Source organism: Melopsittacus undulatus, chromosome 2 (genome assembly GCF_012275295.1).
Source record: "Melopsittacus undulatus isolate bMelUnd1 chromosome 2, bMelUnd1.mat.Z, whole genome shotgun sequence".
Classification (NCBI taxonomy): Eukaryota; Metazoa; Chordata; class Aves; order Psittaciformes; family Psittaculidae; genus Melopsittacus; species Melopsittacus undulatus.
The window spans coordinates 62,105,273-62,131,638 of record NC_047528.1 but is presented as its reverse complement, the minus strand read 5'-3'; the positions used below and the strand labels follow the sequence as shown (position 1 = coordinate 62,131,638).

Below are 26,366 nucleotides of genomic sequence, written 5' to 3'. Positions count from 1 at the left end.
CAGAGCCGCTCAAGTGAAGCATAGCTGACTTCTATGAATAAAAACATAAAAGATAGCTCCTTGAAAGAAATGTTGTTTAGAAAGGGCAGGCCAGTTTTGGGAATAATGAGTTGCCTCCGAGGTTCCCTGAGATACTATCAGAAAGGTAATGTCACACCTCCAATAGCTGTCACAGCAAGACTGTGTGCTCCACACAATATAGTTCATGGTTTCAGCATCCTACCGAGATACCTGTTTGTATGCAGTGTGACAAGGCTGTCTGCTTTCATGTCATACACAATGAAGTTGAGCATTTTATCAGGTGGAATACACCATGTTATGTTGGGTTTTTAGATGGAAAAAATACACACATGCAGTAAAAGCAAAGTTGATGGATTTTGAAAGTGTCAATTAGTTGCTTTGTTTATGCATCTCAGTATTCAGTTTATTCCCTACTGTAGCTCATTGTTCTGATTTTTTTTGAGAGGTGTTACTTGCATGCTGTGATATATAATAATTAGCCCCTCAACACAGCCTGCCAGAAGGTGGTGTAATACACAGGGTGAGCTGCTCGATTACTGGCTGCCAGGGGTTTACATGACAGCAATCTAACTCTTATCATTCCACTAATGTGTAACTGGCAAGGACTCATGGTGACCCCTGGGATGAAAACAGTGACTGTCGCCTCCATTGGCCCAGCTTGAGCCCTGCATAGTTCAAAGATTACCAAAAGCAGCAGAACACATCACATTTAATGGATGTAAGCAGACACACAGTGGCTAAATTATATGGTATTTCATCACAGACTGAATGGGAAGTTATGTTTTCCCTTTGTTATTTTTCATTTTAATAATTGATAAATTGATAAAAAAGTCTGATCTTACTCTTCGAAACATGATGCTGGATTCCTTGAATGGGTGGCACAGCCATATAGCTGAAGGTTATCAGCATTTCAAGTACAGCATCAAGTTGCCAGAGCAAGACCTCCTTAGAGGGCTTCATTACCCCAAGAAACTTATGGTCAAATATAGAGCAGTATGGTATACCACAGAAGTGGTGAAATCACCGTCCCTGGAAGTGTTTAAAAACCTTGTAGGTGAGGCCCTCAGTGACATGGTTTAGTGGTGGACTTGGCAGTGCTGGGGTAATGGTTGGACTTGATGATCTGAAAAGTCTTTTCCAACCTAGTTGATTCTGTGTTCTCCTAGGGGAACTCTAGAGCACCTGCTTAGGTAGACATGTTCATTTTAGAATAAAACTGGCTTAACTACACTTGCCTTTTTTCTGTGAAAGCTGCTTGTCAGCTTATCTGTCTCTTTCAATTTGAGATTTCATTGCATTTGTGGGCAGAACTGACAGGCACCTTCCTTGTTTTGTTCTATCTGCAGTTCAGTTCAGTCAAAGCAACACAAAAAGACCAGCACTCCTAAACAAATGAAAACAAATGTTTTATTTACAGGAAAAAATCTGTACACTGTGCATACTTAAAAATATACAAAATCATAATAGAAAATATAGAAAGTGTTAAAATGTATACAAACACTGCTTAAAAATGTGACTCCTGTAAAATCTTAAGCTTTGTTATTAGAGTACACATTCATTTAAAAAAATCATCATACAAAATAATTCTCAAAGCTATTAAAAAATTACACATTCTATATTTGAATAGTTCAATGACTACATATTATAAGAGTGATGAGATGATATGAATAAATGAAAGGCTTTTACACACAACTCTTTATTTCAAGAACAAAACTCAGAATCTGATCACTAACCCAAAGAGAAGAAATTTGCAGTGTCAAAATTCATTCAATAATGCAGGTATGCCCAGACATGGGCTACTTTAGATTTCAAACAGTTAAATCAGGTATCCTCCTTGTGTGTCAGAGGATAGCTCCCAGGAAAGATTCAGATGCTTTCTGATTGCAGTCTTCTAAATTATCTACTTGAAAAAAAAGCAAACCCAAACCAATTTAATTTACTCAATAAGCATCAACTTTAGAGAGCATGAAAGGAAAAATACTACCCATTTATTTTGCAGTCAATGCATTTAATATCCTTCCATGGTACATCTGTGTCACTGTCCAAACGGCATCTTCCATCCTTCAAAACTGCTGAAGAGAAGGAAGTGAGAAAGTAAAACCCCACTATGGACTGGATTGGTCTACATGTGTTTTGAGCTCCTGTTTAATTCAATCCTTTTCTAAAATGACTGTGTTCAGTCTGTGCAACCATTGAGTGTAGACACCTGTCTTCATTTAAGAAAAAAACTGTCTCGGTTTTCCTGCCTTTGGGAAGAGCTCTCCAGCAGCAAATTCAGAATTTGGATGTTTTCACCAAAGTGAAAGTGTCCTGACCAAAGACGTGCAATGATTTAGCTAAATTTGTCAAAGAGAGTGCAGATTAAGGAGTGTAAATCACCCCTCACTCTCTCCCCAAAGGTACATATTTCTCGTATCATGGTAATTTCAATGACTTTACCAGAGTTTCAACACTGTAAAACTGCACAGCAAGGTAAAAAAAGAAGATGTAGTACTTTAACCCAAGGAATGACTGAGCTGTGAGTTTATGCTTAGGTAACCTTTAGAACAATGAGGGAATGCAACAACTTTTTGTCTAGCAAAAGGATTTCAGCTCAAAATGAGGCAAACTCTATCTTTTCTTTTTTTCTTGAATAGACAGAAGAATACCTTGATTTAACCATCCAAAGGATGAATGCATAAAATGATAGAGCACCACAAGTCAGAAAGGCTACAGAATTCACAGTGGAAAAAGACAGTATGAAATTCAGACTAAACTCAGCATGTATCCTTAAGCTGCTGCTGTGTTTCTGGTTTGTTTCAGCTAAGTTCCCTGTTGCCCACAGCACCAGGGCACAGAAATGAGGCTCCATAGCTTTTGAAGGCAACTTACTCCTACTTGTCAGTAATACTTCATGAATTGTAAACCTGCATTATTGCAACATGTGTGAAGGGAGCTCAAGGGTCCAGTAGCAGAGGGATTTGCTTGGCTTATGATGCACCTCAATAGCCCAGTTTGTGCAAACTGCTCTTGTCTACAGCGCTGTTCCACTCTGTCAGCATGTGACAGCCACATGGGAGAGATACAAAGCCATGCCTGTATCTTTTCTTCCCCCAAAACCATGATCTGGGTGGAAAAAGGCATTTTTTTCACACTGTCTGCATTTAATATATGTACCTAAACCCAGCACCAGCATGTGTTATTATTATTAAAAGATACATAGCTCAGTGTTACTACACACTCCCTGTTTTAAATTTACTGAATGTGATTCTTTGTAAATATCACTCTGCCCTCACGTGGGATGGGGAAGTGCCCATAACTGCAAAAATACTTGGTGGGCTTTTCTAAAAGCCAGCAATGCCAATGCCACAGAGCATAAGCAACGTTGAGGGGAACACCTCTGCAGGTCCTTTATGACCCCCCCCCCCCCTTTATTTATCTTTGCCCCTTCTGCTCTTGCAGCAAATGGAGGCGAGCCCTCCGTTAGCAGATCAGGCACACTTGCACTTGCACCAAAACCCAAAGGAGGACAAGACAAGGTAGGGGAGTAATATCTCTTTAAGGAGCCACAAGGTGTTTGAGCAGCCACACCAGTAAAACATCACAGTGGAAACAAGTGTTGGGAAGCCACCCGAGGGATGCTTTTTTTGGGCATGTTTGGGATGCTTAGGCATCACACGTTGATCTTCCTCCTCTGTGAGCAAGCGTTCGCTGCACAGCTCTATGTCATCTTCTGAGCTAATGGTGATACAGCACCCACATTTGCACTTGCAAAAGGATCACTGACTGCCATATAAATCAGGCACAGAAAAAAGTATCTGCTGGGAAGCCTTGAATGCGGGCAACCCAGTGTTTTAAATATATACAGTTCATTCTGTAATACCTCAGACCTGGTTCTGCATTGTTATTTAAATGATGCATTAAGTAGGTATGCTTAGCGCTTATTATGTGAAACTTTATAATTTGCCTTATTCTGTACAACGGCTATGTTGATTGCTTTGACAAATTACTGAGGGAATAATACAGCATAATCCTGGTGTGGGTAGTTGAGTAATGCAGTTAGTATTTTTCTTCCTTGTGAAAATCAAAGTTAAAGGTTAGTGGCTGCAGACCAGCCAAAGTGATTCGCTTCCTTTTCTTTTCAGAACTTGAGAATTTCCCGCTCATGGAAAAATAGCATGTTTACTAGTCCTAGAAAGGTGATCAACTGCCTTCCTTTACAAACATGTGGTAGCTAACCCTGCATACAGGAGAGACAGACATGCTTGGTTGCACTGTTCAGACTTCCTATGTTTTGCAAACAGAGTACTAAACATATGGAAAAATAGATTAGGTCTATGTAGGTTATCTATTCTCCACACGATTAAATCATAGTGTTATCAAGAAATCAGTATGTAATATATCCAGAGTCTAAGGCTAGTATGAGTAAAACCTCTTCATTTTGACATGTACTAAAACAATTTATGGACATAACTATGCACATAACACAGAAGTACAGTTTTTAGATCATCTGGACATACTTTCTGTCAAGGAATCTTAAAGAAGATCATAAAACCAAAATTAAGAAACTACATAGAACAAGAAGAGTAAATCCTGTGTAAAACACATACTCTTCACTTCTGATGAAGGAAATCCATCAGACCCAAAGAGCAGAGAGAGAAAAAGGATTTTGTGATTATACTTACATTACTATTGAAGAGGAAATAGTCATTAATGCTCTTTGTACTCTTTTGCCTTTCTGTTGCTTAAAACAAAACACAAAAAATTACTTTCCACCACAACCACTCAGCTATTCTTTGCAGTGCCTCTTTGAGCTGTCTGCCTTTTTACTGAATGGACATGAGTAGGATATAGCTGTGCTTTTGTGTGCATATGTTCCTGCTGAACTTACCCTAAAAGAAAGTGTGCAGTTGTGTGAAAAAAAAAAGAAATATTAACCTCCTGCTGCTTGGAAAATCTGAGACTGAAGTCTTGCCGTGGAAAATAGTGTTTTAAATGTATTAGCAACCAGGCGGATTTTTAGAGGTGCCTTAGAGAATATTCTCATTGTGTGTTATGAGGGAAAATACCAAATTATCTCCATATGCAATCCGTAGCCAGGTTTTTTGCAAGCACTGCAGCTTCTCTGGGGTATAGTCTTTCAAACATTAAATAAAAAATTCTGATATCCACTCCCTATACATTCTTAACAGCAGTAACTTGTGAACAAGTGAGTTTGAGTCAGAGCTCAATGAAATACCTCATAAACGATGTCTGTAATCCTGAATGCTATCTTTGCTGCAGAAAGGTAAGCTCCCTCTATGCTTGCTTTTAGCATGATGGGTAAATGGTGCATAGCCTCCCTTGTCTTTCTGTTTTTACTCTTCATCTGTGCAGACCAGGGGAACAATAAAATTTCTATCTCACAACCCTCTTGATATGCCTCCCAGGGAGAGTTTTTTTCCTAAATGGGTTACAAATATGTCTGTTGCTCTCTAAAGAAACATTTTTTACTTCCTTCTGCCCTATGTGGGCATTTCAGTGTGCGCGTGGGTATCTGGCATCAGAAGTACATCCAGTCAACTAACTGGTCTAGCTATGTGTACAGCCATCTGCACTGACTTCATAGCCACCGTAAGGCCCCCTATGCAGCTGGAGGCCTGTAACTGAGCCTGTGTATGAACAGGAATTAAAAGTCTACTCCAGTCAATGACTGCACAGCTCAGAGTAGTGATTACTTCATTCTTGGAGAGTGTGAAAACCCCATGGAGCCATGAGAAACACTGCATTGTTCAACTGGCTGCTCTGTACATGAACAATAGAGGCTGTTTCACAATGCCAGATTTGACAGTTAAATAAGTTCATTAAAAAAAAGTTACAGTCTAGCATATGTGGCACAAGAGACCACTGACAAATTCTGACATTCACACCCACAACAATACATTATATTTCTGCCTAAGTATGTCCTTTGCACCTTTCATGAGCTAAGCCTTTTTTAAGTATTTGCAAAGCAGTAATAAATACTCAGGCTCAGAAAAGAAGTATTTCTCATGCCTGCTACTTAATTACAATTTATAGACTCAAGACTAGATCGGTCTAAGATACATTTTTCAAGTATTCTTCTCTTGTTTATAGTACGACAGTAGTACCTTATTGCACATTGTTTCTGAAGGACTCTCCTCTACAAGTGTGGGGAATTATTTTGTTTGGGGCACTTGACAGCTTTGAACCCTGGCAAAATGACTTTCCCCTTCCGATACAGATCATCCTGCAAACCTTTGTTCATCCGCTGCACCAACAGTTTCTCGTAGAGCAGTGGGTGGTAGGCCCCTAAGGTACAAGCTGCATCGTAGTAGAGTTCATGGTAGTGACATAGGTCGGTCTGTCGAACTGAAGGGATGTATTCGTACACATGCACTTCGTTACACATGGACATCATGATGAGGATACCTGGAGCAGAAAGTGAAAACTAAAGTGAATCCCAGATTTCACTTTTCTCACAGAAATTTCCCTATAGTAATCCTGCCCTCCTTTGCAGTTACACACCTTAAGTATTACTTCTGTAAAATCAGTAAGTAAAGTAATTAATCTTCGTATTAAAGCAGCTTTCACTTTTCCCTGATGCATAAAGATTGTGATCTCTGTACAATCAATAAGGTAGGACAATAGCCATAAGCAAAGAGTAAAAATCCCATAAAGGGCTTTCATACCACCATCAGCCTCTCTGAGTAAGAAGACTGCTCTCTCCACCTCCCTCTATTTACCCTGTCCTGTCCACAGAACATCCCACAAATGAATCAGGACCTAATGCAGGTGCATACTACTTTTTTTTTGAGTCAGCTGATCACTTTTCTTGCTTTTCTTGTATATTATCAATTCTTGATCTATTTAGCAAGACAGACCAGGTCTTCATATTCACTTGCAGAATACAGAAGACACACATACACATAGAGCAGTTATCTGATGTTTCTAAGGAGCTCTTCCTGGTACTTCTGCCACATCCAAAGCTGAACTCCGGCCTGCCAGGTACAGGATATATTAAAAAAAATCCGGATATGCCCACTCTATCCTCCTCTGTGCTTCTGCAGGTATTTCTTTCAAATATTTACACACATTTACCTTCAAAGCTATGAAAATACTGACTGATTTCCCTTTCCATTTTTGTCCACTATGGCAAGGGGAAACAAGAACATAAAGATGGGCCAGTATCACCTATGTTCTGATCAGAAGCAGACCAGGCCACATTCAGGAGGAAGACAGAATCATAGAATAGTTAGGGTTAGAAAGGACCTTAAGATCATCAAGTTTCAGCCCCCCTGCCATGGGCAGGGACACCTCACACTAAACCATGTCACCCAAGGCTTCATCCAACCTGGCCTTGAACACTGCCAGGGATGGAGCATTCATAACCTCCCTGGGCAACCCATTCCAGTACCTCACCACCCTAACAGTAAAGAATTTCTTCCTTATATCCAATCTAAACCTCTGCTGTTTAAGTAGGTGGGCTTTTACAAACTTTGTTCTCCTACAGCACAACTGTAAATCTGTACTAGCAGAAGGTCTTTTTAGCTTTGAAATGGAAGAAACCTTACTGGTGCAGCCACACATTTTCGAAGGGATGCATATCAGATACTGATCAACAGCACTGTCTAAATTGCAATACTTTCACATCAGTCTCAGCTTCTGGGAGCCCTTCTGTTTCACAGAGCCACGTGAAAGGGAAACTATGAAGTAAGCCTTGGATAACTTTTTTTTTAGATTTCACTTAAAAACTAAAAATACAATAAGATGTATCAAAGTCATTGTTGCACTACTGGTATCCTTGTCTGTTGAATAGGACTGTCAGCTCTTAGAGGAGACAGCTGTATAATACTGCTCACTTTGCACTTACAAATTAGAACTGATGTAATTGTTTTATTCTGTACAACAGCTTTGGAATTGTAACACATCAAAGGTGTTTTGGGTAGTTCTCACAAGTGAAATAAATTAACATAAATCATTTTGGTTCATTAATTAAGGAAAGACATTTTCTGAAGTTCAGTTTGCAGTTTGGGAACACACAGATTTCAATGGCTTGCTAATGAAAAGAACCTTATGTTCTCCCTGCTGTGTATCATTAGATTATCAAAATGATTTTTCCCTGCCTGATGTGTGAAGTAACTGAAAACCAATTACTTCTGTGATTAAACCTTCTTTTATCATAAATGAAAGGTTCTGAAAATGTTTTGGATTGTTTTACAGCTTTACACTCTATGGTCTTAGAAAAGCTAAGCATATAAACTTCAAAGAAAAGTCCACAAATGTAAGCAACTTATGAGCTTAATAAACCACATTTCCTTACCTCCAAGCTGTTACAAAGATGCTTTGAATTGTATCCTGCCTAGAAACTATGCCTAGAGTTGTTTTGTTTGTTGTTTCAGTTTTACAAATGCTTTCGTCAGCTTTTCCACTGCCAACCTCCTTCCTCTGCTGATGGAGAGCCCACCTGCCACTCCAAGGTAACCGTTATCCAGCTGAATCAGAGGACGGATGGTGGAAATGTGTGCTATAATGAACCACGTTCAGAAGCAGTAAAATGATTTCTCTCCTGCACCCAGAGCCAAACCTGGAGACAGAGCCTGGAGTTTCAAAAGCTCTACTACTAACCTCTTAGGAAAACTGGCTCTGACTGAAAGTACAGGCCTTAACCACAGTGTTTCATTTCACTGCCATGTTTACCCAGCTAACCTGAAAATTAATAAAGGAAGTTGCTATTTGTGTGATAGGAAGACTGTCAAGAACAAATACTGAGGCTCCCTTATAATTTCCTTAGTAACCACAAAGATGGTGCCACATCACTGCAAGGATGGTACAACAATGACAAAATTTTTAGCAGTATCATTGACTTGCCTGAAAAATCAGTTAATGGAGCACTTAAGAGTTTTAGTTCTTAGTGATCTGTGGATCAATATCCTCCAGAATCAATCTAAAAGGCACACTGGGATATTTAGTTTAGCTTCTTGCCTTTCCTGCTTTGTTCCATCCAGTCCATGTCTTGGGATTTCAGATTAGGTTGCTCATAAATAACCAGTTTCTCTCAGTCCACTCAAGTTTTGCTCATGCTGGACAATGATGCTTTGAGGGAGGGAAGACAAACCCTATTCTGGGAAATAATAGTAGTCAGTGCCAGGCTTTTTATCCTTTCGCACTACAGACCTGCAGCCAAAGAGACCAATGGTGTGGTACAGCCAGCACTCCCAGATACCTATGGACTAGTCCCAGGGCATGCAGTCAGTCTACATGAGCCTGAGGAAGTAGGTCCCTCCACTTCCCTGTCACAGTTTCCAAATTTTCCCTTGGAATGATCTGCTTCTGCTGTTCCATCCAAAACCAGAAAGTAACATAGCACTATATAAAAAATAGAAATAAAAAAAAAGAGGGGTAGGGCTAAACACCCTCCCCCCAACCCCCCCGCCCCCCTTCCCCGGGACCAACACAAACCAAGCAGCTTTTTTGGAAAAGAAGCTGTTTTCTTTATATGAATACAGTCCTTACTAAAGTAGGGAAAAAATAAGTTCATTTCTGTCCCGTACCTTAGAGGATGTGAAGCCATTCCACAGGGGACAGCCGTGGTGTTGCAGAGCTGTTATTGCTATCAAAGTTTATAAAAAATATTAACTAAGCATCTTTAAAACACTAGCGATGGTTTAGACAATGAGGACATTTACACCATTCCATGTACTAGGATGTACTCAGTTTTTACTTTCTAATGCCATGTCTGGCTTGTTTTTCTTAAGCCTCTAGCTCAACACTGCTGACGGAGCTTCCTGTGCTACCTGCCTCATATTCCCTCCCATGGTTTTTAGTACCACTCTTGAACTCAATTTCTTTCTTTCCTTGGTGCTAACATTGCAGTGAGTTACTGCTATCTGTATCCAGCAGGTATAAGTGTGCCAAGCAGTCTATATTTTCATCTACCTCACAATTCAGTTTCCCCATCTTTCCTCTCTCTTCCAGTTACCTTCAGTGATCTTGTAATATTTTTTCTAAATTACCAGTAGCTTTTTGGCACTTAAATGAGCCCCAAAATATTTTTTACATTACGTTTGAACTTTTATGAGTATTTTATGGTTTGGATGCAGTCTGAAAGATAAAGAAGATGTATGCCCCTGACTGCTTACTGACTTAATCTTGCCTTTGCTAAACTGTTTTGCTTGCCAGTGTACTGTGAGAAGTCATACATTGCTTCCCATTTCTTATCTTTACAAATCTATTATTGCTTCCTAGGTTTCTTTCCTATGGCTGAATCTGTTTGCTTTTCCTCCTGCACCTGTAGTTTCCAAATGTCCTGTATTTACTTCTTTTCCCTTTATTACCTGCAGAGTACATGCCTATACATCCTTCTTTTGTCTGTGTACTTTTCACACTACTGCTTAATTTGACTGCGAGTTTGTTTCGTACCTTAGCAGTCCTCCATGATCATCAGCATCAGCATGAATGAAAAACATATTGTTTGATAGCCTGTAGGGTGAAGAATTTCTATATGATACACTTAAATATTTGTCTTTGCTCATAGTCCTTAAATTAGTTTTCAGTCAATGCACAATTACTACATATAAAACAGCACAGACCTAGGGTAACATTAATGAGCACAATGTCCCAACACCTTACGCTCTGGACACAATCTCATTGATATGTTCACTTCCATCTTTGACTTAGCTAGTCTAAAGTACTCATATTTATACACAGTGCAGGAAACAGGCTTTTCTATGACAAAAGTTATCTAACTTATTTTAGATGTATACTTTAGGACACCTATATTTAAGATGGATTATTCCCTGTAAGTGTTGTTCCTTTCCAGTGGCTAGGCAGAAACTGAAGAGTCTAGCTCTTGCTATCAAGCACCTCCTCTTCCATTCTCCTAGGTCAGAAGCTTTTGGAGCTCTGTGAAAAAATAATATAACTGGCTTTTCCAGGAGTACTGTAAGAAGAAATGAAAATGAGGTGTGATTCATCTGACGAAATGTGCCCCCTGGTGCAGTTACCCACACCTGAGATAGGTATCACAGGCTCCTTTGCTGCCCTAGATGAAAGTATGCACTTTTAAGGAAGCAGCATGTCTACTCATCCCAGAGCAGACATTTAAAAATAGATCATACAAGTCATGTCTTAGAAGTTCCTGTGTCCTTGTTGACTGTAGGGGAAGCCTGAGTGGCCACAGCAAGCAGGTGTAAAATGGCCATCAGACCTGATCTCTTCCAGATCTGTTGCGTAACCTTTAAAACTTTTAGGTCTTAATATCCAATGTAATATAGTAAGGAAAAGGTCAGGGTATCTGTCATGGTTTCAGCTTTGGCAAGTGTGACTGGTGCAACCACGCATTCAAAATCACAACTGAAGATATTTCTATATAGGTCACTCTAAATCTAATGCCCTTGCTGGATTTTCAGCAGTCACATTTGGATTACAACTGTGAAAATTCAAAACTGCAAAATAATTCTGCCTGTGTGGAGAAAGTCTGTTTTCTAGTAGTTCATTCACAAGTATGCTTTATGAATGTTTTATAGTTGAATGGCAATGTTCATGACTACCGCGTTAGACAAAATAAGCATTGTGAATCACAGAATCCTAGAACGGTTTGGAAGGGACTCATAGAATATTCTTGAAAAAATATTTTAAAATGTATTATTCCAAAGAAATTATGTGGCTGTCAGAGAAGCAGTCAACCTGCAAGTTTGATATAACAGTACCATATTAGATGCTGTATATGATGAAGCATTATGTATTTCAAAATATTATATATTAGTATTTCAAATCCTTAGACAGATGTGTTACTTGTTTTCCTGCTTGGCAGACATTTGTGGTCTCAGGAAGTGTTGGGTATGTTTTAAACTCAGTCCAGTTGGCACAAATAAACTCCTGAGCTTTCACAATCTGCACTGAAAACATTTAAACCAGAATTAAATTAAGATTAAATTCCTTGCATGGATGGTTTATACAAATGAACATGTACTATGGATTCTAATCAAAAGGAGAAAATGTTTTTCAATTTGTTCTTGGCAATTTTAATGAACCCAAGAGACTTTGAATTTCCAACATGCATCTTTTGTACGATACAATTTAAGCTTTGTGGTTAGCACACTAAAAAGAATGGTCTCTAGTTTACAGGTAAATAAAATATAGTTTAATATACCTGAATACAACAGATGCTGTATAAAAGCATCTGGAATAGTAAGTGTAATTCAGATATTCAGCAAGAACTCAGTATTCATTTTAACAAAATATGCTGAAAACAAATACACATAATCTGATTATTGTACTCATAATGTGTCTCATTTCACACACACAACAAATTTGTTAATAGAAAAGAATTTAGCTAGACACACTAATAAGTTTATGGTTGATAACCTGTGCACTTGAAAACATTACAAGTAAACATAAAGCATTTAGAACATATAGTTTTCTATATGCCGGTCAACTTCTGTACTCTCTCATGATTGAATTTAAGATACGAGAAGAAAAGCTGTCACTCCTTGAAACTGGGCCAAATGTCCCTCAGTTATTCTTTGGAATATATAGTAAAAGTAGCTCTGGCTTTTTAAAATACTGTGTTTCTGGAAAAGGGTTCTTTTACCCCTGTTTAGCTCATGAACGATGAAGAATACTAACCACAAGAAAAGCAAATATTTATTAAGGAATTTGTCACCAAATGGCCTGGTGCCTAAGCTTAGTAAATTGTGTGGTACTTGTCATCTTTAAAGTATAGAGACTCTCATTATACAGTAGACCTAGAAAATGATGTATTTGTCACTTAATGCTGAATGCAAGAAGTGTACATTAATCACAGTAATATATTCTGAAATATGAACGTAGTTTGGGAAATGCTGACCAGTAATCATATAAATTTAAATGTATTACTGAAATATGTGTGTGATTTGGGCTGCTGTAAGAGGAGCTTGCTCTTTTACCTCTGTATTTCAGGAGGTAAGAGGTGGTCAAATTTCAGAGTCCTTTTATTAGAATAAGAAGAATTTAAAGCTGATGTGTTTGGAGGTATTTATTTTTGTGGTAATACTTGAACAAAACTGAGCTGGAAAGAGTAAGCACTATTCTGTTCCTTCACCAACTGCTGGCAAACAGCTAAGTAACAGTAATAAAGCCAACTCTTAATAATGTTGAATTGTTTCTTTCAGATCATGCAAACATATTTTTTCTAAGCTGAGCTAGAGATTAGCTGCATTGTTCTATTCAACATGCTCTCTGAGGCCATTTTAAATTTAAGTGTAGTCATACAATGATCTGCTAATGTTGCAGTGTAATGATAGTCTTGCTTGTACTATTGTCTCAGTGCATGCAAATGAAGATTAAAATAATGTTATCAACTATTAATGATGCATAACTGTTAAATCTGTAATGTCAACTGCAAAGCCTCAAACAAGCCTTTCTTTTTCCCAACAATAAAGTCATCTGGGCTTTGTTATTTTGCATTCAGTGGTTCATATGCTACACTAAAAGCTACAACACATAGCAAAGACTACCACCTACACAGATAATGTAAAATATTATTTTTAGACCAAGTCTTGGTTTGGGATTAAAAAAAAAAGACAATATAATACCACAGTCAGAGCTTTCAACTAGCTTTCTAAAAAGCCAAAAGCTGTTTGGTATAAAGCTATAGAGATGTAAATTTCAAGTAAACACACATCTGAAGACAAGCTAGCAAGGTGTACTGGTGGACTACTACGACAAGTAAGAATTAATAGCAAATCCAGTTAGTAAACAACAGACAGGAGCAAAATCTTCACAGAAAAGCCTATATATAATCTAGATATTATTACAAAGCCCGCAAACTTACCAAGTGCTAATGTACCATCCCATCTAATGCACACAGAATGCTGCTCTTGAGAAACTCAAGGAAACAGTTTTAGCTTTGGTCTTTACATGACAAAATGTGAGGTCAGCACTAGGTCGTTTACACAGGCTACCAAGGAGGGTATAGAAACAGTTCTCTTGCAGAAGAGTGGTAAAAATAGAGACTGCCGATATATACACCCCAGCCTCAATTAAAAACTCAGCATTGCTATACTCCGAAAGAGAGGAGGAAGACTGAGTCCATACTTCACAGTGAAAAATATATTAGTAGGAAGTGAAGAGGTAACACTTATGTCTGATGCCAAAAGATAGAGCAAATCCTTCTTTAAGAACAGTGACGTTTTCTCAGCTGTTAATTTAGGATTTACCAGTGGAATCTAAGTTCAAGCATTGGTGTCTGGATGTTTACATTTCTTCTAGAAAAAATGGAACAGACCAATGATGTGATATAAACATATAAATAGCAAACACAATTTTCAGGAAAATGTGAACTAACAAATTAAACTTCAAAAAGTCACCATGGCGATTGCCTAATGCTAATGCAAGAGAGTAATAATGTGCAGAGTTTTGTTCAAAAGCTCGAAGGTGGCAGCTACAGACATCATGCAAAGATAAACAAGAATGGGTTCTCAAAGCTTATTAAGGATTAGATCAGGAAGACAAAGAGTAAATAGTTTATAATGAGGAGTGACATTAGACAAGCTATGACGTGTCACATAAAGCAAAGTTACAAGCCAGGGAAAGCCCACACTGGTGACTCAGAAAACAAGCCAAAAAAGACTCCCAGATTAAAATAAATTATTTTACCCTAGAGAACCTTTCCCAAAAAAACAAAAACCAAACAAACAAACAACTCAAAACCAAACCAAAACACAGTCCCTGTGTTTCCTATGTCATTAATAACCTTTGAGCTAGAAAATACCACACTAAAGGGTGACTTGTTTGTGACAAGTTAATCCTTCCTAGACGTGGTATACCCCAGAAGTAACACCTAGCAAACAGGCCGCAATCTAACAAGACAGTGAGTTCAGCCTACTTTCAAAGATGTCCTGAACTCATACCCATCACTAAGTCATGTAGAAAACAATGTTAAAGTTTAAACAAATTTAGCAGAAAAGACTCTAGCAAGATGTGGGTCTGCATGCAGTGTTAAGGTGCAGCCCGATACTGCCCATGGATGGGTTTCCATGAGCTGATAGAAGAAAAACAAAGGAAATATCATCTACAGGTTAGAACCTGATGCAGAAGAACGGAGAAAGTCTAATCTTGGAGGAAGCTGATATTTATTGGGTAATATTATCTTCACCTGGCTTTAAACCTCCATTGTGTGTGTGTTATCATTTCAGAAGAGGCTGGAAGCAGTGACAGACTTATGCCTTACTTTGTACACAATCTGCAGAGCACCACCAATGCTGCTCTGTATCACACTTCTCTCCCCATCCTCTCCTTTCTCCTCCTTTACATTTGAGACATGCACTGCACTCCCCTCACCCCAACTACCAGCCATCACAATGCTATTGTCTCACCTCAACACAGGGTTTTGTGAGCCAGGAGCTCCAGGAGGTACTCATGCCAAGCCAGGGCATCCCATATCCCAAAGCAGGTGCAGAAAATCTTCCTAGCTCCCACACAATGGAGAAACCAGTCAAAAGGTCCTACCTCTTACTCATTCCCCTAAAGTCACAGCATGTGAGATTACCTCTTCCTCATAATTGACCCAGTGGCCCCTTTTCCAAGAGACTTAATAACATTGTGACTTAAGTACTTCGATACGGATATTAACAGTGTTAAATGATTCCCCTGACATCAATCACTGCTGAAGGATGCTGACTCACTGCTGCAAAGCACCATGAGAACACATTCCACCAAGCATCTTCCCTTTGGGAAGACTTAGCTTCTTATAAATAATGCTGATTATAATGGCAGGTGAGAAAAGCAATGACTGAAGAAACAGTCTAAGACCACCCTAAAATATTCCTGACATTCCCGAAAGGAAAAAGTCTGACATTTCCATGTATTAATTTATACATTTCTTCAACTTTGTGAACTGGGACTACAGAGGGTTAAAAAGTTTTAAATAAAAGTGCTTCATTTCACCCAGAACCATTTTTTGTTTGTTTTTTTTTATCTTTTCCACATTACTGGTAGCAACAGTGACCTGAAGAACTGCTGCTTTTCCTCCACAAATAACCACAGCTCACAGAAGGTTACCTAACTTTCTGCCATTGTAAATGTGGACAAACCAGATCCTTGCACAATCTCCATTCATTCTAAGCGCAGAGCATTGCACACAGACTTACAATAAGTTATTAGAGTCATGATGGTCCACATTATAAAGAGCTTAGATTCGGGGCTATAGGTCCCTCTGCCTGTGAAAATTCATACCCTCTATTTAACAGTCTATCTTCCTTCATACAGCTGTTTTGAGCACAACAGTATTAGCAGTGTGGGCATTTAATAAACCATTTTCCCTGTATCTTCTTGAAATTAAGACACTAGTATTTTATGATGGCCATAATTTACTCACTCTTTCTATTAACTTTATAGGAAATAATTTTATAGATTTTAGAAGAATCAAGTAGAAGCTCAATATTCAGGATACACCTTTCTTAACAGGTGCACTCAGTTGTGTCTGCCATCTTCATTCCCAACTAGATTATTTACTGCATGAGTTGTTGAGTGATACCTGACCTGAAGACCAATGTGACTTTTCAGGTTTTTGCCAATCTATCTACATTGTACATTTATGCTTTATCTTGCCCTTTATTTTCACCTTTGACAATATGCAGTTGCTATTTCTGTGCTGTCTCCTGGTTTTTATTACGTTACACATGCAATGCATAGGCATCCATTCAATAATGTTATCAAAACAGGAAGCCTCTCCCTAAAAAAGTATTTCAAATGCATCTCTCAGAACTGTAGCTAGCTATCAAATGAGGTGGATATGACTCCCAGCAAGCTTGCCTTACTGCCTAGCTTTCTTAAAGCTAATAATAGCATTACCACAGTGTCTAAGCATATCCTTTGAAAAAGAACAATATAAATAAAATCCCCAGCAGAGGAGAAGGAGGCAAATTTGCATTTGTACACACAGAGTGTATTTATCTATACAGCTTTTGTTGCTAATGTTGTTGCTTGCTTAATGTGGTATTTTCAAAGCTTTCTCTGCTTGAAGAATATTTTTTGTCAGGAACATTTAGATTTGGGGTTGAAGATTACTTTTCTATTCTTATAGTGAAATTAGCTCCATTTCTTCAAAGAAAGCTTTTGAAGTGTTTCTTATATATGGTAGAAGTACAGATTGACAGCACAATGATCCTCTTCACTGTTCTTACAATCAGCAGCTGTTAACCTATTTTTATCAACAACTCCATTACTCTAAGAAATGCTTTTGCAAAATGTGAACGCAGCTGGTGAGATCATTCCACACGAGCAGTCGTCTTATGAATTTTTACAAGCAGGCTCCAAAAATCTCACTTCAGGAAATAATCAACTGCCAAGTTATCCTCCTCTAACACACAAAGCCTCCTCTTTCCACTCATGCTCTAGGTAAGCACAACCCACTCATATCGATGGGCATCTCCCACGATCTGATGGTCATCCCTTTGAGAGATTCAGCAGCCTCCCTAACGCCTTTGTGGACAATATCCTGGAATGCCACTACTGCATACAGAGACAACCTAAGAACTGTTTTCCCGTGCTGGATGCAATCTAAAGTATTTTCGCTTTCAGATAGAATAAAAGAGCATTTTCTGACTGCAGCAAATACATAGACCAGTATCACAATGTCAAGGAAGAAAGGATGGAGTTTTCAAAATGGAAGATGGTATTTGGAGCTTTATTGCCCTCTGTGTCTCTAGAAGCATGAACAAGGAAGATCCTGTCTCAGCCTTGCTTTTGTGACTACTTGCATCCTTCAGGCATTCATAATCAGGACCTGCTATGCACCAGGTAAGTCATTATGCTGCATGCACTGTGGGCACAGTGTCAACTTATCCCCCAAGAAATACTAAGGAAGGACCAAAAAAATACAGTGAAACTCTACTCCTTGAAGTGTAAGATGAAGAGTGATGTTTTGGGCACTTTCAGACTGACCACTCGAATCTGAAGCAGGGCATGGGAAATCAGAATCACAGAATTGTCTGGCAACCAACACTGCCAGGGATGAAGCATTTACAACTTCCTTGGGCAATCTGTTCCAATTTCCCACCAAACTCATCTCTTGATCTGTGTAGGGAATACTGATTGGCCTGTCAGTGATTTCATCCTCTCCGTATCATCTGCCACATGTTTCCACTTGTTTTCTGATGCATCTCTGCTCTATGATCCCAAAGAAGAACTTCAGAATTGAGTAGATTCTCAACAGATAAATTAATATGGAATAATATAAATTTCTCACAGATATATGCATGCTTTGTAAGTATGGTATGCATACTATGGATGTGAAGAGCAAGAAAGCAGAGAATTAAATTCACCCTATTATTTTATTGTTCTCATACTGTGTGATTTAGTTAGTCATTGTTTCTGTATTGAGTACCAAGAACAAATAGTACATGTGTATGGACCTGACCTTCATGCAATGCACACATTCACAATTTTCCAATTTTTCTTTTAATCTAACATGTCTACTGGCCCACCTCTGATATACCTACCTATAAAACCTGAAGAAGGAGGGTTGGGCTGTATCTTCTCTTTAGTGTTCTCCTGAATGATGTCCCAGAGCTGCCATATAAACTTTGGATGGAGAATATAAAACGGCTGATTTGGATTCTTCCTGCGATGTTGTACGTAGGGAGTGAACAGATTGTAGTCTGGCTTCTTATACCACTGGCAGAAAAAAAAGTAGTATTTATTTAAAATCCTATAGTATCAAATGTGCTTTGAACACTACATATACAATAGCATTTGGGTTTCTTCAGAACAGAAGGAAAGGTAGCAAAGCAGTTTGCACTGGTGGATGCTTCCCCTAGCAAGCCAGTCCTCACTCTGGGCTATTCTCTTTCCTTTCTTCAATCAGAGACTCCCAATACACAATTGCAATTCAGTGGGACGAGCCAACCCCATCTCTCCCTCACAGGCCCATGTTAAACAAGGTGTTCAGAGAGCCTTGACACAAAATACCCAAGTGTGGGGGTGACCCATCCTCTGAATGTGTCCCTGTCCCTGATGGAGGCAACAGCAGCACGTGAGGCAGGCTGACGGCAGCCTGTGTAGGAGGCAGGCAGCCTCTGGCATCTGTTGCTAAGGGAGTTCAGCAGATGAAGATTCACTTTCTACTTTGCAGCTCGCTCAGCTCCAAGGTTCTGCTGCCAAGAACCATCAGATCAACTGGTCCACTGGAGCTGCAGCACCAGCCAAAGCACAGACTCCCCCAGTGACAACCAGATGGATGTCTGCAGCTCTCAATGAGGGGGCAGATGATGAGACACAGATGGCTGTGGGGGAGTGGACACGAAGGGAAGACTGATAGGGAGGAGGCATGAGAAATGGGGAAGGTGCCAAGACAGATTTTCATTAGGGTGTTGTATTTTGTCTGGAAGGGAGAGGGGAAGGTGGGGAAAAATGGATGCAATTCTTCACCTTTTCTGATGAAAACTCCATCTGAAATCTAGCAATGTTCCCTCCTTGGCAAACCCAGAAAAGTCATTCTTATGTGAAAACAGCAATATTTTATCTAAAAAACCCCAACATCATCCATTTATTCGAGCATCTCAGAGCAGTCCATTCCTGTACAAATGCTGCCTACTACAAAGCTTTTGACCAGTAAAACAATTTTGACCAATTCTTGCAGTAATAACATTCCCCACTCTTTGGATAAAGACAGACCTCAGTATTCACTGTGACAAGTGAGAACCAGTAGAGTCCAGTACTAAACACATTAATTTTTCCCAGTCCTATCAGACCGATTGCAAAACAAAGTCTAAGCAGACATCTTACCACATTCAGATTTGCAGAGTAGGGGGCAGGATCCCAGGCTACTAAGATAACATCTTTGTATAAGGAGCTGTCGACAAAGTGATGATTTGGATTGGTGAGAATCTGTGAACACAAATGCAAAGAATTGCACAGCATTAAAAGCAAGTAGGATCCACAAAAATGGCAGAATCTTTCTCTGAAATGAACAATCCTTCCCATACTGCTGTTTGTTCTGCTTTAATTCTGCTCAATTTTAAGCATTTTGTTTTGTTAAAAAAAAAACAACCCATTAAGAAGAACTTAGCCATAAACAGCACTCATGACAGTTTGAAGTAGCAGTATGCTGAATTACTCTCCATCTGTGAGGGATGTGATGGGACCACTTGAGATGCTGCATAATTGTATATCAACACTACTGTGTGTTTTGGAAATTGAAAACAAAAGCTACAGTATTTCAGACCACTTGCAAGATCCAATTCTTTCTTTGAAAGGCTACAGCCCCCATGGATAATGTCTTTCTTTGCCCCCCACACCTTTTTGCTTGCTTTCTCATTTCAATAGCAAGTCAGTCTCATTTCAAGTAGCTCCAAAACTGCAAACTACACCATGACTGTAATACCCGGTATACCTAGAAAAATAATTCCGGAACAGAAGTGTGACAGGGCTATTTTTGAAGAAACTGTCTTACTGCTCCTATCTACTGCTCTCATGTATCTCCTTGCACCTCCTGGTTCTCTGCCTGATCCTGCTGTCCCACTGGAAGTTTACTCTTCACTCCTGCTGGCTCATCCCCTTCCGGACCCTCCATGCCTCGTCAGATCTTTCTGATCCCTGGTGCATCCAATCTCAGGCAGGACTGAGCTGAATGATTTCAGCATTGGTTCAAACAGCGTGAATTTGGCTCCAGCTGTTAAACTAATCAACATTCCAGACAAATAAATTCATACTAATTTTCATTTCCCTTTAGGATCCAATGAGCCATATTTGATTATGCATATTTTTCTTCAGAAAAATAATATTGTTGCCATAGCAATACTCTTCCTACCATAAACTTTGAGCTTAATGACTTTTTATCAGCCTTCTACAAGAACAGAATTAGTCCTGCTGCCATCAGCATCTCCCCAGCTCCATTTCTCAAAGCAGTTTTCGCCTGAGAACGTAAACTCCTTTTCTGAGAGTACAGAGTAAACAGACTAAAAGGTCAAGCTTCTAAAAGCTCAGTTCCACAAAGGAGCTCTTACTTGCCTTTTAGTAAGCAAGAGTCCTTTGGAGGTGTTATCCACACAGTTATTCACTCATAGTGAGTCTGCATTCATATGTATGAGATGAGTTTTGTCTGGAATAACAATATCTGTTATGGCTGCACTAGCTTCCTTCTAGTCCTTGAACAACTGAATGCAGGAATCTCCAACAGTGAGGAGGGAAGGAGCCTGAGTAAGCCTGTATGGGTAACACATCCTCAGTACTGATAAGGCAAGCAGTTTTTATCAAATGGCATGTGCATATTTCACTCCTGCAGACAGGAAGGCCAGTTTCTTATTATGGGTGGCTTCTGACCCCTTTGAAGGAGCAGAACACTGGTGGGAATACGAACATATATGAGGAAGCTGTGTGAACTGAACTGGACTGAACTTTAGCCATGCCCTGGCATGTTCTCTGATACACTGCTTTTAACACTAAGGCCAGAGTAAGATATTTCTGTTCTCTTCCCCTCAGTAAAGAAAGGGGCATATCTAACCCAGATCTCTTCAAAGATTTAGTCTGTCTTGCAGCCTCACAAAGAGCTATGAAACGGGGAATGACAGTGAACTTTCTGCAGTGGCAAGTGTACACACACAGAGAACACAGGCACCAAGGATGGAATTTGGGTAGTCACTCAAAGAAGAAATAAAAAACAATTTCATAAGAATTACAGTCAATTAGAATTTTGCTCTCATACAAGAACATGCTACACGACCAACCATTCTGCTGCTATTGACCAAGTAAACTCAGCATTTCCATACATCATAAAATTTCACAATAATTCTGCTATTGCTTTTTGGCTGCCCTTGACAAAAAGGACAGAACTTTGGTTTGCCCAAGACCAGAGTTGAGGCAATAGGGTTTTTTTTCCAAATTGGAAAACTACTCTCAACCATAAGGTGTCACTGTAGCTCAATGCACAATTATTTGTGGACACCCCTATACAGAAAATCCCATTTTCTGTTTTCACTGAGATGAACAAACTCACTTTGTGTGTAATATCCAGTGTACTCTAAAGTTTTTTACTAGTACACTTCAAACTTTTAAAGAACGATGACTTGCCTAAAATTATATATTAGGACAGCTCAGTTCCCATTTCTTTGCCTTCCAGTGAGGAAATAATTGGGGAACTGGAGAATATGATAAAAGAGCTTTGGGATCCCCAGAGCCCAGGCTTTGTGAAGATCCTGGAGGCAGTGTGGTGAAGGTCTTCTGTATTGATAGCTCTGGCATCCTGCAGGGCCTTTACAGATCTAGGACACACAAGAAGTTCTTTGAAACAAGGATATCAAGTAACTACTGCAATCACTCTACAATGACAGCAGTGTGAACATCCCTGTAAGGAAGAATTTATACCTGCTCTACATCATGACTCTAAAACCACTATCTGTTTCCCAAATAACCCAACACCTTCTCAGAAGTTATTAATTTAATGTCATATTGTACAGAAGGAACACTGACTTGAATTCACAAAAGGAAGATCTTACCTGAGAGTTAATGATCCGCATGGTTGTTTTATTTCCAACATCTTTTTCATAGCCACGTGTTGGAGCAGAATTAAATCTTAGAACAGCATCATGAGAATCTAGGAGCATAAATGAGGGGGTAAGTTTCTTCCTTGGCAATACAGAGCAGTATAAAAAAATATAAACAAGTATATAAAAATAAACCAAATTATCTAAATTAACAAAACACTTACACATTTCTCCTAATCTTGATGTTCTAAGGATGATAAACATTCTACTATGTGCAAAGGAAAATCCTGCATCTGCCACACATTAATAACATTCTTAAGATCCAGCAAAAAAAAAAAAGGTAAGAATCATCTATTAATTTAGCTTGCGATTCTCCAGTATTTCTCTTAATTGGATAAACTTGGTGTGGGAAGGTTATTAGTACACCCAGTACACACAATTTCTCACTATTTCTACTGCAAAATTTATAACAAATTACCCCATGCAAAAACATGTTAATTGCCAGGATATCTAATTACACATTTGAATGAATACCAACACTGAACTATAAGCTTGTGTTTCACAGTATTTTGTAATACCTGAAAACCTCAAACTACCCCAGACCTATTAACCATACCACGTACTTATTCTCAAGGTCAGTATAAGTTAGAGTCTCTGTAGGGAAGTGAGCCCACAAACCTGCTCACACACAGAACCTAAGGATCCGTTGGTAGCAAAGATCTAACAAAGCTCACCTGTCAAAATTTCCTCACAAGCTGTTGACCTTGGAGTAATGAAGAATAGAAAGCAGCTCTAGGTTAAGTATGGGTCAAGGGTAGACATTACAGGCAAGCCTCAACTGGATAAAAATAATCACCCTCCCAGTGCTTCTTTTAAGGAAATCTCAAAACCCAAAAGGTGTGAGGGAGAGGGAGAGTAAGAAATTATATCCATTGACCCAAACTACACTTCCCTGTCAAGAGACCCCTATTTGGCCTGCTTTTATCTCTTCTATCAATGAGAGCAGAAAATATGATTGAAGCCATGTAATATCTTAACCCACATATAGTTTATACAGCTGTTTCTCTGCAGTCACTTAAAATGTGTTGCATGTAGCTCAAAAATGGAGCAGGCAGAAGTTTCCAAAGATAACCAACACACCTGAACGGAGTTTGTGCCTATTCTATTCTATTCTACTGTGATATTCCATCCTTTCACATCCTTACTCCAGACTTGTACTCCAGACAAGAAAACAACGTGTAACATGAAACTGTCAGTCCAGTTTCAGCTGTACTTGCTTTAACATTTTGTGTCAAAAAGTGAGATTTTTAGCAAATGTCTACTGACCCCAACTCCTCAGAAGCTAAGGAGTGAAGCTTTTTTCTATGTCTTTATGCAGGGACAACCCTAGCCTCAACACCTTACCTTCATCTGACTAAATATAAGCATCTTGAATGTGTAGGGGCTAGATGACATGAAGTCAATAAAAGCTGCAGGTACTCCACATTTTTTGAGAAGAAGAAGAGAAACAAAGATCCTTTGTAATTGAAAACTGCTTCTGAATTTAAGAACAGACATCTGGACCTGCATTCGATAACTTTAATAACCCACTGACTGAGAACTGGGAACTGGGTGGGGAAATGGGAATGGTATAGTTCACAACTTAACTGAGAGACAGTGTGCTGCATTTCCAACATCCCCCATGCTAGATCTTCATACCAAGACCAAAAACCTTTCCTTCACCTTAAAATATATGATCAGGAGACAGCTTAACACTGATAATAGCTAGGTTTAAGTCAACTGATTTTAATCTTATTGGAGATAACCATTTTAAAGACAGAAAAAGTTTGCGGTTTGATCACAGATCCTTGTTACCTCCCAGTGATATCAAACTAACTGGGTCTCACACTAAATAGCATGATCACAATGGGAATGTTTGCTGTACTTGCACAGTATCTCTATGCCTAGTTTTAGTCAAAAAACAATCAGGGGTTGGGAGGGATGAGGGCAAGAAGCAGAACAAATATGACATTTATGCCTGCGTTTCTAATATGAACACAGAAGAGGGAGCTAAAGGCCTATGAAGAGAAAGGCTCTGCACTACTGCTTTCTTGCCCTTTTTTTCCATTTGGGAGGATAAATAGTAAAAGCCTTTTGCCCGCAGAAACTTCATCAACCAAGACTGTACAGCCCATCGCCCCAGAATCAGAACTTGTCCATGGGGTGCTTTCCTTCACTCCCTAATGATGCTGACTGAGGACACAGAGGTGCTCAGCACGAGTGCCTTGCTGACTTCACAGAGCAGCACCACTACATAGAGTGGTCCATGGTGCCTCCTAAATGTCAGATCTGCTTGGACATCCAATCAAGAAGCTGGTAGCCCTGGTGCCAGCTCTGGGAATGGACAGTCTTCTATTGCTGTGCATTCACAGGGAAAAAGAGCATATTGGACAGTCTGGTCTTTCTCTTCCTGGTCACTCTTCTCACTTTTTCAAGGAGTAGAGGGGAGGTGGAAAGCCACAGCCAAGAGCTCAGCTGTAACACACACTATGCAGGGAACCATAACTTTCTCCCCATGGGAATCATGATAGATGCTGGAGCTTCCATTTTTCATTTTTAGTGGAAAACACTGGCATATTTTCTGTATATTAGCACTCCCCAGGAGCCACACTGATCAGTAAGACCCATAGGCTGGCACCAGGTCCCTCTGAGATGGTTGTAAGCAGCCAGCTGTCCTGCCACAGTTCTGAGCCAAATCCTCTGCTCAATCAGAAGTACCTGCCCGTGGCCTGGAAGATACTTAGAAGAAAACTTCCTGTGACTCGTGCTGCCCTACACACTTCAACCTGCAACAGGTAGGAAGAGGTCTGAAATGTCTGTGTAAGCCTTATCAATCAGTATCTCCTCCCCTTAGGTGCATCGGATGACAACTTCCCAATTAAACCAAAAGCTCCTCCTCAGAGAATGGCATAAGTTTTCTGTGCCCAGATTGTTCATAAGAAAATGGGTATACACAGGAGCATATGGGCCTCAGGTACTACATCAAGCACCAAAGTTCACACCTAGGCTGCACCTGAGTGTGCAAATATGTCATGATGCATGCTGTAATATATAATGTGCTATGGATTCTCCAGTACAGCACTAATCCATACTGGTGTAAACTGGATGTACTGAGGAAGGCTGAGAGATTTTGTTTCAGTCACTGGAGAAGGGAGAAACTATTATGTTTTTTCATTCCAAAGATTTCTAAATCATTGGGGCTTCATGTGAATTTGAGGGTTGCCCTGGTGTGATTTTAGCTACAGGCCAGCCAGGCACCCATGCTGTGCTGGAAGCCTACACTGGTAGTTTGATAAAGATAGCAGTTCTAATATATCCCAGAGATTTAAAGAAAACCCATCTGTGTGAAAGAGGTGGTAATAGTGCAATGAAGCAAGTACTGGGCTGTGAAGTCCAGGAAGATGGGAGGATTAATAAGTGAACATCAAAAGGCCTTTAAAGAGAGCTTGGAGGAGATAACTCTTGCTCCAGAAGCAAGTTTGAGACATACATTTCATCCTTCTTTCAGCACTCTTAGCATACTGCACGTGTACTGTCAAAATGAAGAACTACTGAGATGATAACATGAGTAGTAGCACTCATTTTCAAAAAGAAAGAAAACCCAAACCGGAATTAATTTGATGCCTCTACATTCCTTTTCTGAACAGTTACCGCAAAAATCCCATCTTGAAGTGGGGAATTCTGTCAGATGTTGACATCTCAGCACACCTGTAACCTCACTGACTCACTGCAGCAATGGAAAAACAAGGGGCGGAGATATTGAACACATTTAAATTCACTCTTGGAAAAGAGGTCAGGGGACCTCAGCTCAGGAAGTTACTCAAGAGTCTGAATTCTTTATGTCTCTGAACTCTTAAGAGTCCT

At 39.5% G+C, this 26,366-nt stretch overlaps 2 protein-coding genes across 2 annotated transcripts in view; one reads left to right on the top strand and one right to left on the bottom strand.

Moving 5' to 3' along the window:
• LOC106023517 (opsin-3-like) overlaps positions 1-8,708 on the top strand; it is a 78,699-nt gene extending 69,991 nt beyond the window's left edge. Inside the window, exon 4 of the mRNA XM_013129619.3 lies at positions 8,400-8,708. Coding sequence (XP_012985073.1) covers positions 8,400-8,558 — 159 coding nt within the window. The 3' untranslated portion in view covers positions 8,559-8,708. The remainder of the gene's footprint in view (positions 1-8,399) is intronic.
• The window catches only part of ST6GAL2 (ST6 beta-galactoside alpha-2,6-sialyltransferase 2), a 49,355-nt gene continuing 26,462 nt past the window's right edge, over positions 3,474-26,366 (bottom strand). Inside the window, exons 3-6 of the mRNA XM_005151355.3 lie at positions 22,476-22,573; positions 19,768-19,869; positions 18,483-18,657; positions 3,474-6,429 (exon numbers count right to left, since the gene is read on the bottom strand). Of these exons, the coding sequence (XP_005151412.3) occupies positions 6,161-6,429; positions 18,483-18,657; positions 19,768-19,869; positions 22,476-22,573 (644 nt within the window). The 3' untranslated portion in view covers positions 3,474-6,160. The remainder of the gene's footprint in view (positions 6,430-18,482; positions 18,658-19,767; positions 19,870-22,475; positions 22,574-26,366) is intronic.